Source organism: Saccharomyces kudriavzevii, assembly GCF_947243775.1.
Source record: "Saccharomyces kudriavzevii IFO 1802 strain IFO1802 genome assembly, chromosome: 4".
NCBI lineage: Eukaryota > Fungi > Ascomycota > Saccharomycetes > Saccharomycetales > Saccharomycetaceae > Saccharomyces > Saccharomyces kudriavzevii.
The window spans coordinates 756,684-774,444 of NC_079275.1; the positions used below are offsets into that span (position 1 = coordinate 756,684).

Sequence of the window (17,761 nt, forward strand, 5' to 3'; positions counted from 1 at the left end):
GAGTCGCAACAGAGTAAACTAGCTAGTTATAAGAATTGATTGTCATACATATACATACGTTTATACATATATATATCTTTTTTTAATTAGAGGAAGAGAGAAAAAGGGTTCGTTTCGGTTTTGGCTGTGTTGTTCCAGATGGGACGGCTTATAATTCACCGGACTTGGCAACAACGATTCTAGCCTTAGTGGAACCGGAAGGAGAACCCATGGATTCAACCTTCTTGACAATGTCGTAACCGTCAACAACTTCACCGAAGACGACGTGCTTGCCGTCCAACCATGGGCATGGAACAGTGGTGATGAAGAATTGAGAACCGTTAGTGTTTGGGCCGGCGTTAGCCATGGACAACAAACCTGGTCTGTCGTGGTGCCTCTTGAAGTTCTCGTCTGGGAACTTCCCACCGTAAATAGACTTACCGCCGGTACCGTTACCAGCGGTGAAGTCACCACCTTGCAACATGAAGTCTGGGATGACTCTGTGGAATGGAGATCCGGCGTAGCCGAAGCCCTTTTCACCAGTACATAGCGCTCTGAAGTTTTCGGCGGTCTTTGGAACTACGTCGTTGTACAACTTGAAAACGACACGGCCAACTGGTTGACCATCAGCTTCGACATCAAAATAGACTTGGGACATGTTAAAATTTGCGATTGGGTGAGATTGAGTTGACGATTTAGACCAAAAGAGAGAGACCGAAAAAAGAGAATTAACTGATGAAGAGCAAAAATGAAGGCCAACAGTGGCAAGAGAATAAGACGCTCAAGAGAATCCGTTTATATTTATACAGCGAATTGAACAGACACTTTGTCAGAAGAAGGCAGCGGAAGTCCAACCAAATAGAAAGGCCCACGGCCATTACTGGGAACGGGAACGTGTGGAAGCCTGTGGAAGTCTGCCTAGCAGAAAGGAAGAATCCGAGGCGAGGCGAGGCGGGACTAGGCGAGCTAGAGGGGGCCCAGAGGAGGCCGTAGAGGACGAGGGGCGGCGAGAAACCCCTAAGGGGCGCAAGAACGGGTAACGAGCTCAAGGGCGGGTAAGGATTTCCAGGACGTAAAATTTTTCATTTACGAACCAACTGGGTACAAGATGATGATGCATGTGGTGAAGCAAAAACAGACACACATCTCATCGGTAGGATACACCAGGGCTGAAAAGAGGACTCAAAATAATAAAAAAAGTGCAATATGATGAAAGGTTCAAGAAGAACGGGCAACAACATGGCCACCACGCTCAACACCCCCGTGGTCATCCATGCCACGCAGCTGCCCCAACACGTCTCTACTGACGAGGTCCTGCAATTCCTGGAGGGCTTTATTAACGAGAAGGAGAACATCATTGATAGCACCACGATGAACGTCGTCAGCGACAACGCCGCTGGCGCGGACGTTGTCCCTGCGGTCAACGCCAGCCTAAGCATGGATACTAACCTGTCCAGCTCCATATCACAGCTTAAGAGGATCCAGAGAGACTTCAAGGGTCTGCCCCCCGCCCAAGACTTCTCCGCCGCACCGATTCAGGTCACCACGGCCGGTAAGAACGACGCCAGTGTCGGCGTCAGTGCCACTGGTGGCAAGAAAACCACATTCGCCGACGAATGAGCCCTGTGAAACGCGCTTGTCCTACTTAAAATCTTACATATCCATCCACATACGCCTTCTGTATACTACAATATATGCATGCCAGTTAGAATTCTGACACTGTAAGCTTCTTTTTCTCTTTCTTTTCTTGTTCAAATTCACCGGCAGCGGCCTCGAAGAACTGCCCGCTTTTTCTTTTTCCACATTTTTTTCTTCTTCCACACTACGTCAAGCATTGATTGACTCATTTTCCTCTGATTACAACTACCAACTCGAAATGCCAAAAAAAATTAGAAAAGCAGGAAAAAAATAAAAGTGGCCCATTTTGACTTAGTGATTATGGCTTTCGGACACTAGCTTTAATCTTCCCCGTTCTTGTTTTCACATAGGTGTATATACGCAAAATAAAAACAACCAAAAAAGTACACTTAAAAATGGCTGGAAAGAAGATTGCTGGTGTCTTGGGCGCCACTGGTTCCGTGGGCCAACGTTTCATCCTTCTGTTGGCTGACCATCCTCACTTCGAGTTGAAGGTTCTTGGGGCCTCTTCCAGATCTGCCGGTAAGAAATACGTCGACGCAGTGAACTGGAAGCAAACTGACTTGCTACCGGAATCCGCTAGCGATATCATTGTCTCTGACTGTAAGTCCGAATTCTTCAAAGAGTGTGATATCGTCTTCTCTGGGTTGGATGCCGACTACGCTGGCGCCATCGAAAAGGAATTCATGGAGGCCGGTATTGCCATCGTGTCTAATGCCAAGAACTACAGAAGAGAGCAAGACGTGCCATTGATCGTCCCTGTCGTCAACCCTGAACATTTGGATATTGTTTCTCAAAAGCTGGAAACTGCCAAGGCGCTGGGCAAGCCAAGACCGGGGTTCATCATTTGTATTTCCAACTGCTCCACTGCTGGCTTAGTCGCCCCATTGAAACCTTTGATTGAAAAATTCGGCCCTATTGACGCCTTGACTACCACCACTTTGCAAGCCATCTCAGGTGCAGGTTTCTCGCCAGGTGTGCCGGGCATCGACATTCTGGACAACATCATCCCATACATTGGTGGCGAAGAAGACAAGATGGAATGGGAAACGAAGAAAATTTTGGCCCCATTGGCCGAAGACAAGACTCACGTCAAACTGTTGACCCCAGAGGAAATCAAGGTCTCTGCTCAATGTAACAGAGTGGCCGTCTCTGACGGTCACACAGAATGTATCTCTTTGAGATTCAAGAACAGACCTGCTCCATCCGTCGAAGAACTCAAGACATGTCTAAAAGAATACGTCTGTGACGCGTACAAATTGGGTTGCCATTCCGCTCCAAAGCAAACCATCCATGTCTTGGAACAGCCTGATAGACCACAACCAAGATTGGACAGGAACAGAGACAATGGTTACGGTGTCTCCGTCGGTAGAATCAGAGAAGACCCATTGTTGGATTTCAAAATGGTCGTCCTTTCACATAACACCATCATCGGTGCCGCTGGTTCTGGTGTTTTGATTGCCGAAATTTTACTAGCAAGAAACTTGATCTAAGAGGAAGCTGCAAAGTTTGTGTCTTTGTCTTCTTTTTTTCTCAAACAAAATAAACGAAACAAGTAAATAAAAAATATATATGAATATACGTACAGTAATTTGAAGCCTAGTTTTATTATTACAAATCCTTTGAGCTTCGAGCATTCTCGCCCGATTCGATTTGTTTTCTTTTGTTTTTTTCGCTTAAGTACTTTCTTTCATTTCAAAAAAACGTAAAACGAAGTGCAGTGGTACATTCACGCAGCCCTATTGCACATGAGAAAAGACCGCTGATAAATCTCAAGACCGGGAGAAACTCACAATAACTCTGTTGGTCCTCACTTTAGGTAGTTTTTTTGGAAGGTGATTCTTAAATGAACACAACATTCGGCTCAATAGTGCCTTCCACTAATTTTAAATTTTTCAACGGACCTACAAACAATGACTCTACCAGCACCAATACTGATAATAACAAAGATAATTTCTTTTTGAAGGGTAGTGGTGCCGGCTCTTCGAAAAACGTGTTCATGCTCAATTCCGCTCCCCAGGTAAAATTGCAGCAACCGTTACAAGATTTCCCACGCTCAGCATCACATGCGAGGAAAAAGCCAGACCAGAAGAAAAGCTTTATGATCAATGACGAGAAGACCATACAGCTGATAGGTCCCTTGATTCAATCTCCTGACGGTTTTGGTTTCCAAAAGAGACCACACAAACCAAGAGAATTACCAAGATTTTTGATCAATCAGGAACCTCAATTGGAGCAAAGAAAATTCGTACAAGATCCATGGGATAAGGCCAACCAAAAAAAACTACTATCCTTGGAAGAATCCATCGATGATCCTAATGAATTATACGAAACATTGAAGAAAATGAGAAATACAGAGCGTTCAATAATGGAGGAGAAAGGACTTGTAGATAAAGCTGACTCGGCAAAGGATCTCTATGATGCAATAGTTTTTCAGGGCACCTGCCTAGATATGTGTCCCATCTTTGAAAGATCAAGGAGAAATGTGGAGTATACCGTCTTTTCGTATGAAAAAAATCAGCCAAGTGATAAAAAGGCCTCCAGGTGTAGAGCACTAAAAGTCTTCGCAAGACCTGCGGCTGCGGCCGCTCCTCCTCTACCATCAGATGTGAGACCACCTCATATTTTAGTCAAAACATTGGACTATATTGTTGATAATCTATTAACCACGTTACCTGAAAGTGAGGGATTCTTATGGGACAGGATGAGATCTATAAGGCAAGACTTTACGTATCAAAACTATTCAGGGCCTGAGGCAGTAGATTGTAACGAACGTATTGTAAGGATACATCTTTTGATACTGCATGTCATGGTAAAATCAAGCGTGGACTTTTCGCTCCAACAAGAGCTAGAACAACTGCATAAATCTTTGATCACACTATCGGAAATATACGACGATGTCCGTTCCAGTGGTGGAGCTTGTCCAAATGAAGCAGAATTTCGAGCTTATGCCCTTTTGAGCAAGATAAGGGACCCTCAGTACGATGAAAATATTCAAAGATTACCAAAGCATATCTTCCAGGATAAATTGGTTCAAACGGCTTTATGCTTCAGAAGAATTATTTCCAACTCCGCTTATACTGAGCGCGGGTTTGTTAGAACTGAAAACTGCCTAAATTTCTATGCAAGATTTTTTCAGTTGATGCAATCACCCAATTTACCGTTATTAATGGGATTTTTTCTGCAAATGCATCTGACGGAAATAAGGTTTTATGCTGTGAGAGCCTTATCACATACTTTGAACAAACGGCATAAACCGATCCCACTCGTCTATTTGGAAAATACGCTGTTTTTTAATAGTCGGCAAGAAATAACTGAATTTTGTAATTACTACTCGATTGAAATCATTAATGGAGATTCAGCAGACTTGAAGACACTGCATCATTATTCGCACAAATTAGCAGAAACTCAACCCTTGAAAAAAACGTATCTAAACTGCTTAGAGGATAGATTGCAGAAAGTTACTTATAAGAGTTTAATAGATTGTGGTAAGGAAAATTTTGATTCATTAGCTGGTGTAAAATCGGATAGGGGAAATGATAAAATCTCAATTACTGCTGACCAAGTTTTTTCAAAAAAAAATATCCCCAGCAATCCCAATATGATGTTTAGCCAACACACTCCCTTTGAGTCTCAAATCGTCGCTCCTTCAAGATTGAACAAAATTGAACCCAGGGAGATCTTATTTCCACTACAATCTAAACAATCTGCTCAACCATCTCAATTTCAAACGTCATTCAACAAGCCTCCGTTAACCCAGACGGCTCCTACATATCTACCTGAGTGGAAGCAACAAAAAATCAAAAGCGTAACAGCCGGAAGTCCTCAATCTTTAATTAGTCAATTGTCACAGGGTCCTGAAGGGCAAGTCTTTGGAAATGGAAGGATGACCACTACAGACAATGGTACAGATAATGCAAAGTGGAAGAGTGAGGAGCTGGAACGAGATGAAAACGAAAGAAAGGAACTGGAAAAAAGGAAGGAGGAGAAAGTTCGCTTGAAAAAAAAAGAGGAAGATGCAAACAAGCAAATAATCACCCACCAAATTGCAGATGAGTTAATAAAGGATGTAGTAAACGGTAAAGTAACTGAAATTGTTGAGTATGAGCTCTCAGAGATGAACGAGAGGAAAACCATCATCAAGACGATGACGCGTGAACTTTATGATGCATTCATTCACGAAAAACTATATCTCATATACATGGATTCTTGTGCTGAACTGCATAGACATTATTCCCTGATGAGACGATTCTTAAAGAACTGGAAATCATTCTATTACAAAGCCAAAAAGAATCGCGCACTTGAAGAGCGAAAGAGGGAAGAAATTGAACTCGTGAGCCATCAATTAGGAGTACCTAGCTTCAAAAAATCCACCCGCTTATTGAGAACCCCATATAAGAGTAACGTGGATTCGTCATTTATGCTTTCATCTTCAGATAAGAAAAATATAATCTTTTCACCTGTAAATGATGAATTCAACAAATTCTCAACTCATTCAACCAGAACCTCGAAACTATGGGAACCATTGGATATGAAATTGTTTTATTATGATAAGATGACTGAAAAGTTTCCTGTCGACTTTCTTACCCCAGCAAATATTTTTATTTATGCTAAAGATTGGACATCGCTCTCCAATCGTTGGATCTTAAATAAATTTAACCTACAGTGCATGCAGGATTCAAAACATTTCAATAATAACGTTATCACCAGCGAGATAAGATGTATCGATGATAATTATGAACCGTCCGATTTTAGTGATTTGCAATTATTGATCTTCAATACGGGTGTTACAAATCCTGATATATTTGATTTAGAAATGAAACTAAAGGATGACGGCGAAGAGCTGATAAAATTGATTACTGGTGTTTCCCTGAATACCAACATATGCTTCTGCCTTTTAATCATTTATTGGGAATCTGCAGAAAATACGTTGTCGGAAACTACTATTAAACAGTCTTTAAAGCTAAATCGAATATCTAAAAACTATGGCAGCGTTATTGAACGTATTGACTTGATGAATCTCACGGAGGAATTCCCTCATAAATGTTTGGAGGATAAATTATCCGAAATATCACAGTCTTATGTGTACAAGCTGACAGAAAGAGGGAACTATAATAAAACACTTAGTCAAAAAAGGGCCTTGGCTGGCGTCCACTCACGTAATACTCAATTACAGACTACAAAGGATATTGATCAAAGGATGAAGAAAATGCTGGAAAAAGAAAAAAACAAATATCAACAACAAATGGGTGAAAGGAATACTTACGCACATCTTGAATCTCATATAGCAGCATCACCTAGGGCCAAGAAAAGGAAGCTGCCAATACTTTCATCATCCTCTCATTCAAGTCAATTTAAAACACCCCTAGCATCTAGGCTGAATACGTCCGGTACATCTACATCACCACCACTACCATCTCACTTGGCCATGAAATTTAGAAGAAACTCAAGAGTTACTAGTCTGCATACTGTACTGCCCGTTAGCACGCCAAGTCATAGTACCAATTTGCCGGCTACTAATTCCAACGGCAATGACGCCACAGATACTCAATCTCAACAATTGACGAGAAGCAAAAGAAGTACTCTAGAACTTTCAAATAGTGCTTTTGATAGAGTACCCGAAAGCCAAGCCATATATCAAACACCGACTAATGTCGCTCCAGCGTCAGATAACACTGATCAAGATAAAGATGACATTCCTGATAGCATATTAGAGCTCAAAATTTTGATCGATTCTGTCAAGAAAAAAGTAAATAATGACTAGAACGTTTGTAATATATAAATAAAAAAAACATGCATTTTTAACGTAGAATCTCGAAAAATATCTGTTATCCCCAATTCCGCGGTCGAGCTATCTTTGTTCTCTTTTTTGAAAGTTCGGCGGGAGGAGAATTTAATCATTGTGTAAAAAAGTAAAAGTGAACCCAGGCTTTAAAGTACAAACTTTTGCAAAAGATATTCATAAAATTTGAATATACAACCTCAAGCAAGAGTTTCTTCGATATATTGACTTCACATATGCATTCTTCATTATAAATATACACTGTCGCAAATCTTTCGGAAAAAGGAGAACGGGCGTGTGATCAAAAGCCAAAAAGTTAAAATAAAATCGCTTCGAGTAAAGGGAATTCCTCAAGGGACATGGGCTCTACTAACCAAGCACACGACCTATTTCCAAACCATAATAACATTCAGTTTACAGATTGTCATTCCAAGGAACAAGATGCCTCTTCTATCATTGGTAAGAACGATGCTGACCAAGCATTAAGTATATCTGGCAGTATAGATACTGGGATTTTGAAGAGCATTATTGAAGAACAAGGATGGAATGACGCTGGATTATATAGAAGCTCAATACAAAACCAAAGATTTTTTCTGATGGATAAATATACTAAAAAGAAACATATTACTATGCAGGATATGATCTGTTCAGAAGAGGAGCGAATCTATCAGGAACCTATTCAAGATTTTGAAACATATAATAGACGCGTTCAAAGAGAATATGAGCTCAGGGAAAGAATGGAAGAATTTTTCCGACAGAATACTAAGAATGGTTTACACATTCTAAACGAAGATTCATTAAATCAACAGTATTCACCGCTAGGACCTACAAATTATACTCAGCCGCTCGATGGGTACTCCAGAATGAAACATATGACTTCAAGATTTTTCAAAAAAAATCTTAATTTTTCCGGAGGATTCAAAAGAAGACGTGGTAACCTCAATACAGTCGACTACCTTAAGACCAACGGTTCTATATCGAGTTCTAGTACCGATATAATCGATAATGCAAGCTACAGGAACATTGCTATAGATGAGAACGTTGATATGGCACACAAAGAACATGCTATTGACGAACTAAATGAGCAAGAGATACCTGGGGATGTATCCCCCGCAGAAGGCGGGTCGCTACTGCATGACATCGAAAAAGTATTCAATAGATCTAGAGCTACTCGGAAATACCACATTCAACGAAAATTAAAAGTGCGGCATATACAAATGCTTTCTATCGGGGCATGCTTTAGTGTCGGATTGTTCCTAACCTCAGGAAAAGCCTTTTCTATTGCTGGACCATTTGGTACATTACTCGGGTTTGGACTCACGGGGAGTATCATACTAGCGACGATGTTATCATTTACAGAATTATCTACGCTCATTCCTGTATCCTCTGGTTTCTCAGGATTAGCTTCCAGATTTGTAGAGGATGCTTTTGGGTTCGCATTGGGTTGGACATACTGGATTTCTTGTATGCTTGCCCTTCCTGCTCAAGTTTCATCGAGTACATTTTATCTCAGCTATTACAACAATGTAAATATATCAAAGGGAGTAACAGCGGGTTTTATAACACTCTTTTCAGCGTTTAGTATTGTTGTGAATTTGCTGGACGTCAGCATAATGGGTGAAATTGTGTACGTGGCGGGTATCAGCAAGGTGATAATTGCGATTTTGATGGTCTTCGCAATGGTGATCTTGAATGCCGGGCACGGAAATGACATTCATGAGGGAGTTGGCTTCAGATATTGGGATAGCTCTAAATCTGTACGAAATCTGACTTACGGATTATATCGCCCGACATTTGATCTGGCAGATGCCGGAGAGGGAAGCAGAAAAGGTATTTCCGGGTCAAAAGGTCGGTTTTTAGCCACAGCTTCAGTAATGCTTATATCTACATTTGCATTTAGTGGTGTCGAAATGACATTTTTGGCTAGTGGAGAAGCCATAAATCCGAGGAAAACAATTCCCTCTGCCACAAAGAGAACATTTTCCATTGTATTGATAATTTACGTGTTTTTGATATTTTCTGTTGGTATAAATATATACAGCGGGGATCCAAGACTACTATCATATTTCCCTGGCATTTCCGAAAAGAGGTATGAAGCTATTGTAAAGGGCACTGGCATGGACTGGCGACTCAGGACAAACTGTAGAGGCGGTATTGATTATAGACAGGTTTCTGTAGGAACAGGTTACTCGAGTCCTTGGGTAGTTGCATTGCAGAACTTTGGATTATGTACATTTGCGTCCGCTTTCAACGCAATATTAATCTTTTTCACTGCTACGGCAGGGATATCGTCGTTATTCAGTTGTTCAAGAACATTATATGCCATGTCCGTACAACGAAAAGCACCGCCAATTTTCGAAATTTGCAGTAAGAGAGGCGTGCCTTATGTGTCGGTGATATTCTCTTCGTTATTTTCGGTCATTGCTTACATTGCAGTCAACCAAACCGCTATTGAAAATTTCGACGTCCTGGCCAATATTTCTAGCGCTAGTACGTCAATTATATGGATGGGATTAAATCTTTCCTTTTTAAGATTCTATTATGCTCTAAAGCAAAGGAAGGATATAATATCAAGAAACGATTCCTCGTATCCTTACAAATCTCCGTTTCAACCTTATCTAGCCATTTACGGACTTGTTGGTTGTTCGTTGTTTGTTATTTTCATGGGATATCCTAATTTTATACATCATTTTTGGAGTACCAAAGCCTTTTTTTCGGCATATGGAGGATTGATGTTTTTCTTTACCAGTTACACAACTTATAAAATCCTTGGAACCTCAAAGATTCAAAGGCTGGATCAGTTGGATATGGACAGTGGAAGGAGAGAAATGGACAGGACGGATTGGACCGAACACAGCCAATATTTGGGAACATACAGTGAAAGAGCAAAGAAGCTCGTAACATGGTTGATCTAGGCATATCATTATTTTGAAATATCTGTATAATGAATTTTGACAATTCACGACGCTTTTATGTAATAAGAATGTGCGCGGGTAACCCAAGTTTTTTCTTTTTATGAAAAATTGTAAAAAACTGCTTCGATGAGATGATCTTAGCAAATTATTAGTTGTTCGTTACCTTTTTAATGGGTTTGTTTTTAATCCAGATGACAGCAGGAGTTCGAGCCTGAAAAAAATTCAGATTAAGCTTAAGAAGATATGAGCGAACTGGAAAGTAGCATTAAGCAAGCTAAAGAAGCTCTGGCTGAAAATAATGCTAAAAAAGCACTCAAAATATTGAAACCGTTTAAAAGTTCATTAAGAAAAACAAATGCAGACAATGTGATACTAAATGAAGTATTTGCAGATGCCTACCTAGACAATGGCCAAGTAGAAAAAGCCTATCCCTTTTTAGAGCGAGCATGCGAATTAGATCCAGAGGGACAAGTTGGTGGACCAAATAAATTCTTCACCATGGGCCAAATTATAGGTGGTCAAGATGGTGTGTCAATAATAACTCGCGGAATAATGAACATCTCCAGTACTGCTGGTGATAATTTAACGAACGACCAAGTCGAAAAAATTGTCGGTGGGCTGCTTTCCATGATTGAAATTTGGATGACAGATTTATGTATGGAACCAAATGCAGAAGAACAGTGTGAGGAGTTGATACAGAGGGCTATGGAGCTCACAGAAGGGAAGTCTCCCGAATCGTGGTCTACTTTGGGCTCAATTCGAATCTCTCAACAAAAATTTGGTGAAGCCTATGAAGCATTTTCCCAAGCTTGGAATTTCTTTGATTTGAAGAAGCAAGAAATTGGTAACGATATAACTGATAACAATGACGTAACTCAGATGACTGGTTTGCAGTCAGAATATGTGGATCTCTTACAGCCCCTTTTATCTTTAGTGAAGATGTGCCTTGAAGTAGGTGCATATGAGGTCGCTCTAAAAGTTGTTGCTGCAGTAAGAGATATCGACGAAGATAACATAGAAGGACACTATTTAGAGGGGTTCACTTACTATCTGATGAGTAAATTCGAAACTTTCAAATTGAACAATCCTGAAGTAAAGCTGCATCCGGAAAATATATACGAGTTTAACCAGGTCATCCAGGAAGTTCCACTAGATTTGTCACATGAACTAATTACTCAATTTATCTATGATTCCCGTTTAGCACTAAGTTTTGCATTACAAATGTGTACAAACGTTGATAGCAAGGACGAAGTTGTACAAGAATTATTGGGTGGTGCAAATGCTTTACTCCAAGAAATTGGAGGTCCGGTGGATGCAAAAGAAATATTGCGAGCCAAGAAAGGAGAAACAGTAAACGAGAACGAAGATTTTGAGGAGTTGGATTTAGAGGAAGAGTTTTCTGACTAGTAACCATCTAACATTATGTATGCATAAATACGTACGCTGATATATATACATATATATCTGTAAAAGTAAAAATTATGACATAGAACTGATGAAAAAACTGAAAAAATTGACCATGCATAGAGAACTAGGACGCCTCTTTATCTGTTTGCCGTGAATATTTTTACTGTCATAGCCGACCGAACTCCATATTCAATTCGATATATTCAATTTTGTTCTCACATCTGTTTCGACATCTGCAACATCATCGATGTCTTCCCATTCATCATCATCATTTTTGTCATTGTTACTATTATTTTTTTCAGGATTGACGCTTTGTGTAATCAAATGCGTTAAATAAAAGGGTCGAGCTGTGTCCTCCTGCTCTTCCTCCCCATCTTCCGGCTGTATATAAGATACAAATTCCTCCGGCACCAATCCCGTCTTTGACCTTGACTCATTTTCCGCTACCAGCCAGCCTTGCCCATGCTTGTAGCTGATAAATACGATGTCTCCTTCGGTTAATTTCAGTTCATTATCATTTTCAGGTTCGAAATCGTACAGGGCCACGGCACGCTGATTAACTATATAGTCGTCCGGTAATGTTATACTTTGTCTTTTATTGTATTCATCATCTGTATTTGAAGAGTCCGAAACCATTTCATATTCCTCATTGTCCCCATCAAAATAACCATAATGGAGTGGATTTGAATCCTCGTATGCATAGTCTTTAATTGAAATATAACCTATAGTAGTGGCGCCGGCATCTTCCATTTTGTCATTATCTTCTGTTTGTACGACTTCCAAATCTCTCGCACTCTGTGGTATTGTCCCATTGAGAGTACCTATTTTCTTTTTTAAGCCAGCCTTGAAAAGATCAGTATCTTCTTGTGTAGTTGTTTCCATTGTAGCCATCGCGGATTCAATAAAATATATCAGTCAAGGTTGAGGTAAAGAAAAGTAAAAAAGAAGAAACTTGAAGCTTGTCAGTACCTATCGCGTTTTGAAGGTAATAGTTATGCAATGTGTTTTGGATGTATTTTTCACTGTATGCTGTGCTGAATTATCTATTGCAAGGTAATTGTGAAGTGAATTCTCCATTTCTCGCAACTAGAAAAATAAGTCGAAATGACCAAAAATAGTTCTTCTCTTCACGAAAAGACAACACAATAACAAAGATCTCAAGGGTTTCAGAAAAACTTTGCTAAGAAGAAGATCTCAGGAAAACTGCAGGTATCATGACTACATCACATAGACCACAGCTAGAGGCAAGAAGTGGTGCAAAATCGGCCGCTTATACACCAACTAGTATTGAACATGCCAGACTACTACCAGGGCATACAAAATTGAAATTTAGGAAGACTAAGCAGGATGGAAAGTCTAAAGAAAGCTCTGCACAAGATGAGAGAAGTGGTGATGAATATTCAGAAGAAGTAGAAGTAGACGAAGGGGAACAGTACGCTATAGGGAAAGAGGACCTAAAAGTAAAGAAAAGTGAAAATGACCAAAACAGCTCGGCGCAAGAGTTACCGAACATTCAAGATGCTCAGGTGGAAAATAGGATACGACTTGAACAAAATGGGCAAGCAAAACAACAAATCCCATCCAGGCGATCGTGGAGGGAAAGTGCTGCGTTTGGACATCATAAAATTTCGAAAAAGACAAAAATAAAAGAAGACAGTACAAAAAAGCCAATATCCGGATATGTTAATGATATGACCAAATCTGAATATCATCATGAATTCCTCCATAAACATGTTAGATAATACATAAGAACCGTATATAGTAGAACCGGAACAAGTCTTATATCATTGCCTTGATTTACTCTCAGGGATCATTTATCATGGTGTGATTTTCTTAAGAATCTTGAAAATTTACTACGTTTTTTCTCTTTTTCAGGGACCTCTGGCCTTGGAGAGCCCGGTACTTTTGGAGTAGAAGTACCAGACTTGGGTCCGTCATTCTGACTTTTCAAATGAACATGGGAGACTGGTTGTGCTACTGGTTTCATTTCTCTCAAAAGGAAATCAGGTGGGTTTATTTGCTGGCATTGATCTTCCTTAAATTTGAAAAATTCTCTTGAGTTTTGTAAATATTCCACTTCATCTAAGAACCTGGTTGGGGTTAAAATTTCGTCACTGCCTATGAAAATATCTCTATTTTTCAAGTTTGACTGATCATAAGCAGCTTTTATTTCAGAAACTGATATACCACCAATAATGTAATAAAAAAATCTTTGTCTTGCTATGTTCTTCTTTACATTCGGGCTTTTCGTGGTCCAAGCTGCTTTATGGCGTGGATTCCTCAAGGATGAGGAAGAATTAGCGGACGTGTTCGCCAACCCAGCCTGAAATTCTTCTTCGTTCAATAGTTCGATTGGTTTGTCCTTCAAATAAGGGAAATATTGTTCGCTCAATAACAGGGGATTCGCTATAACTTTTGACAAAATATTTCCTACAGCTGGAACAAATCTTGAAGTGTGGTAGATATTTGGATCATTCACTAAAGTATCATGAAACCATTCCTTTAGAAACGGTTTATCCTTTGGTTTATCTTTAATCAATTTGAAGTTTATCAGACCGTAATTTCTGAAGATTTTCAGATACTTTTGGTATTTTTCATGTTCATGAGTAATTCCAATAAAATTTAGTAGTTTGATGAAGTCCAACTCAATAATTCCACCTCTGAAAAGGGCATATGCAATAATATAACGCAGCTTATCCAATGTTGTTGGTTCCTTCATCGCTAATGCAGGTAAGAGATCATTAACGATATGCCTTATTTTCTCACCACTAAAATCCATTCCAAATCCGGATAGGCTTTGTTCAATGGTAGAAATGTCGGCCAACTTTCTTTCCGCATTTTGCCCTAAACATTCGTCAACCAAAGTTTTATGTAAAATCAACCTTCTCCTTTCTTCGTCAAAATCTTTTAAGTGTGCTACTACACTTAATAAATCGGTAGTATTCTTTACGTTTGATCTGTCAACGAGAAGTGGATTTTTTGCAATTAATTCTTTGATCCTGCCCTGAATGTATTCGTTAGCATCCATGATATGTTGATGTTTCAAATCAATCCAGTCAGGATCATACAAATCCACCAATTTTGAAACTTTTTCCTCTTGTTCACCTGCTTCGTTCTCTGCAGAATAGTGGTATACATCCTTTCGTGTGTCCACATTGGGGACCAAGTCATAGGCCATTGCTTGATAACTGAAATCATGCAATATTGGGGCAAAAGGGTCCAGCGTTCTATCAGTGATTACCAGAATAGACCGCGGCCTTTCAGTATTTGGAGGAGGAAAATCTGGATTGTTACGAGCATATGTATCAATCGCTATCTGGAAAGCATTCGCAATAGACCTAGTCAAAGAATTTGAGTTGACCGCGGTATTTCCACTACGGGCGTCTTCCTCCTCTATAGGATTTGGCACAGAATACCTGACAATCGGATATTCTCCAGTAATGACACACAAACTAACCAAAGAGCCCACAACCTTTCTCACATTAGTGGGAATTAGGGCTTTGCAGCTGTCGTTGTAAAAAACCTGTAATGAGTGTTCAATTTGTAAAGTTTGAAAGAATTGGGACTCTTTGACGAAAAATCCCAATTCAATGGGCTTGAATGACTCCAAATTTTGAGCAATATAACGTTTTGATTGGAAAAACTGGAATATAGGGTTAGTTAACCCCGGTAAAAATCTAATGTGACATTTTCTGTACTTTGATGGTCTGGCGATAAAGTCAGCGTCGATACAATTGATGTTGTACTTTGTAGGCTCCAATATATAAATAGCATCAATCGAGGACTGGCCTTTCCTTGTGGGGGAATCAATCAAATCGACAGAAGTGACATTGTTTAGAAGTTCTTGAGGCGTGAGGAAAAGGTAGCTTAATATAGTCTCTACAGTTTTATCGATAATCAAAAACTTCAAGTTATTTTTCGTCTCGATCTGACTCAGAGCCCCTATCAGGTACCTTCTCTGCAATTCAATCAAATCAGACATCTTTCTACTAAGCCAAGCATATGCACACTCTTCCACTCTGCCAACGGTTTTTATCCTTCTTCAAGTTGTTACAAAACAATGCGCTATGATCTTCAATAAGAATTCGAACTGTCGTTTAAGCAAGAGAAAAACACCGTGCTGTGTGACCACAGTACCAAAGAATTGCAAAAACTCAAGCTGGAACCGCAATAATTACACTACGATCACCACAGTTCCGCGATGACAAACATGCAGCCGATGAGCTACTTAGTGAGTTTTAAGAGGCGGCAGAAGCAAATGCGATATCGTAACTTATGAAATGCAAGATCACTAAAGTTGTCCGTTTACAATAGAAAATTAGATGGGGTCGGCTACTCCGTTAGGCTTGCATATTTCCGTACTAGTAATACACCACCTCGAAAAAGTACAGCCCAACATAACCCTTAAATGCTCAACTTCGTAATAGTGTCATTATGTTTTCTTATTGTACAGCTGCCATCAGAGGTGTCATTTACTATTCATTACCTGCTTTTCACAGCGAGAAAAAATCACGAATGGAAAAAATCGATGAGATGAAAAAAATTTTCTGCAACTGATTGGATATACATATTACAGAAAGTTCTCAGACAGTTATCGTTCTCAGTAGCACCCGTGCGAATTCTAGAATGACCGTAATTCATCCTTTGCAAGATACTCTTACCTCTCGCGATGGCTCATTAATTTTCGCCATTATCAAGAATTGTATCCTAAGTTTCAGATATCAATCGTCAAATGAATGGGAGCTAGTTGGAAAATGGTCTGACGATTTCGACAAAACTCAAGAAATAAAGAAGAACGTAGCTAGGGATCAACAGAGGCAAACCAGCGAAAACGAAAACAAAAACAAAAAATTAAAAAGTAACAAAGGCGACTCAATCACCAAGACAGTAGCCAAGGTACCATCTCCAGGTATTGGCGCCCCTCCCATATACTCGTACATCAGAAACCTAAAACTTACAGCAGATGACTCAAGATTAATTGCATGTGCTGATTCTGACAAATCCGTCCTAATTTTCGATGTTGACAGGGCTTCTAAGACAAATATTTTGAAGTTAACTAAGAGATTCTCCTTCCCAAAGAGACCGAATGCAATTACCGTTGCTGAAGATGGTACCACGGTTATCGTGGCTGACAAGTTTGGTGATGTGTACTCCATTGACATTAATTCCAATCCAGAAGAGAAGTTCACTCAAGAACCTATCCTAGGTCACGTATCGATGCTGACTGATGTGCACATGATGAAAGACTCTACAGGGCACACATTTTTAATCACTAGTGATAGAGACGAGCATATTAAGATTTCGCACTATCCGCAATGTTTCATTGTAGACAAGTGGCTGTTCGGCCATAAGCATTTTGTTTCTTCCATATGCTGTGATAAAGATTCTTTGTTGTTGAGTGCGGGCGGTGATGTGAATATATTTGCTTGGGATTGGAAAACTGGTGAGACTTTATCCACCTTTGATTACAGCGGTTTGATCAAACCTTATTTAAGCGATCAACATTTAGCACCATCAAGATTCCAAAACGAAGATAACAGTATTATTGAATTTGCCGTCAGTAGAATAGTAAAATTAAGTAATCTACCGTTTGCTGCATTTTTCGTTGAAGCTACAAAATGCATTATGATTTTGGAAATATCAGAAAAGGAGAAAGGTAAACTTTCACTAAAGCAAATCATAAATTTGCCGTATAATGTTATTTCATTGTCCGCTCAGAATGATGAGCTGCAAGTTACCTTAGACAATCAAAAATCCCCCAATGTGCAAAATAACTTTGTTAAATTCATTCAATATAATCCCAATGACTGCGTTTTTGTCGATAATGATGAAAAGTCAAATAAATTTGATGATGTCATCACACAATCAGTAGGAAGAGATTCTAACTTGAATGCTGAAGAGGAATGTGTTTATCCATTGTATAATATTTCCTCATTGAGAAAACACGGAGAACATTATTCATGAAATAAAGGTAGTACACGTGTATAACAAATATAAAATACATACACTAATCTGTGGTTATGAACTATTGTTAGTGCAT

At 39.5% G+C, this 17,761-nt stretch overlaps 10 protein-coding genes across 10 annotated transcripts; 7 read left to right on the plus strand and 3 right to left on the minus strand.

The window, feature by feature from the left end:
* Positions 1–148: 148 nt before the first annotated feature.
* Positions 149–637, minus strand: CPR1 (peptidylprolyl isomerase CPR1; the record flags this gene model as incomplete). Its single annotated transcript, XM_056232534.1, has 1 exon — positions 149–637. One exon carries the CDS (start codon positions 635–637, stop codon positions 149–151), a length of 489 nt encoding a protein of 162 aa, XP_056086804.1.
* Positions 638–1,185: 548 nt separating this feature from the next.
* On the plus strand, positions 1,186–1,599 carry RPA14 (DNA-directed RNA polymerase I subunit RPA14; the record flags this gene model as incomplete). Its single annotated transcript, XM_056232535.1, has 1 exon — positions 1,186–1,599. One exon carries the CDS (start codon positions 1,186–1,188, stop codon positions 1,597–1,599), a length of 414 nt encoding a protein of 137 aa, XP_056086805.1.
* Positions 1,600–2,012: 413 nt separating this feature from the next.
* On the plus strand, positions 2,013–3,110 carry HOM2 (aspartate-semialdehyde dehydrogenase; the record flags this gene model as incomplete). The annotated part of the gene is made up of 1 exon (XM_056232536.1): positions 2,013–3,110. The coding sequence occupies one exon, from the start codon at positions 2,013–2,015 to the stop codon at positions 3,108–3,110; it is 1,098 nt and encodes a 365-aa protein (XP_056086806.1).
* Positions 3,111–3,463: 353 nt separating this feature from the next.
* SAC3 (Sac3p) lies at positions 3,464–7,381 on the plus strand (the record flags this gene model as incomplete). Its single annotated transcript, XM_056232537.1, has 1 exon — positions 3,464–7,381. One exon carries the CDS (start codon positions 3,464–3,466, stop codon positions 7,379–7,381), a length of 3,918 nt encoding a protein of 1,305 aa, XP_056086807.1.
* Positions 7,382–7,758: 377 nt separating this feature from the next.
* SSY1 (Ssy1p) lies at positions 7,759–10,314 on the plus strand (the record flags this gene model as incomplete). Its single annotated transcript, XM_056232538.1, has 1 exon — positions 7,759–10,314. The coding sequence occupies one exon, from the start codon at positions 7,759–7,761 to the stop codon at positions 10,312–10,314; it is 2,556 nt and encodes an 851-aa protein (XP_056086808.1).
* Positions 10,315–10,557: 243 nt separating this feature from the next.
* On the plus strand, positions 10,558–11,721 carry ACL4 (Acl4p; the record flags this gene model as incomplete). Its single annotated transcript, XM_056226939.1, has 1 exon — positions 10,558–11,721. The coding sequence occupies one exon, from the start codon at positions 10,558–10,560 to the stop codon at positions 11,719–11,721; it is 1,164 nt and encodes a 387-aa protein (XP_056086809.1).
* Positions 11,722–11,910: 189 nt separating this feature from the next.
* On the minus strand, positions 11,911–12,612 carry NBP2 (adaptor protein NBP2; the record flags this gene model as incomplete). Its single annotated transcript, XM_056226940.1, has 1 exon — positions 11,911–12,612. The coding sequence occupies one exon, from the start codon at positions 12,610–12,612 to the stop codon at positions 11,911–11,913; it is 702 nt and encodes a 233-aa protein (XP_056086810.1).
* A 323-nt stretch (positions 12,613–12,935) lies between these two features.
* CWC15 (U2-type spliceosomal complex subunit CWC15) lies at positions 12,936–13,463 on the plus strand (the record flags this gene model as incomplete). Its single annotated transcript, XM_056226941.1, has 1 exon — positions 12,936–13,463. One exon carries the CDS (start codon positions 12,936–12,938, stop codon positions 13,461–13,463), a length of 528 nt encoding a protein of 175 aa, XP_056086811.1.
* Positions 13,464–13,531: 68 nt separating this feature from the next.
* SEC1 (Sec1p) lies at positions 13,532–15,703 on the minus strand (the record flags this gene model as incomplete). The annotated part of the gene is made up of 1 exon (XM_056226942.1): positions 13,532–15,703. One exon carries the CDS (start codon positions 15,701–15,703, stop codon positions 13,532–13,534), a length of 2,172 nt encoding a protein of 723 aa, XP_056086812.1.
* A 644-nt stretch (positions 15,704–16,347) lies between these two features.
* On the plus strand, positions 16,348–17,685 carry TRM82 (Trm82p; the record flags this gene model as incomplete). Its single annotated transcript, XM_056226943.1, has 1 exon — positions 16,348–17,685. One exon carries the CDS (start codon positions 16,348–16,350, stop codon positions 17,683–17,685), a length of 1,338 nt encoding a protein of 445 aa, XP_056086813.1.
* Positions 17,686–17,761: the final 76 nt, after the last annotated feature.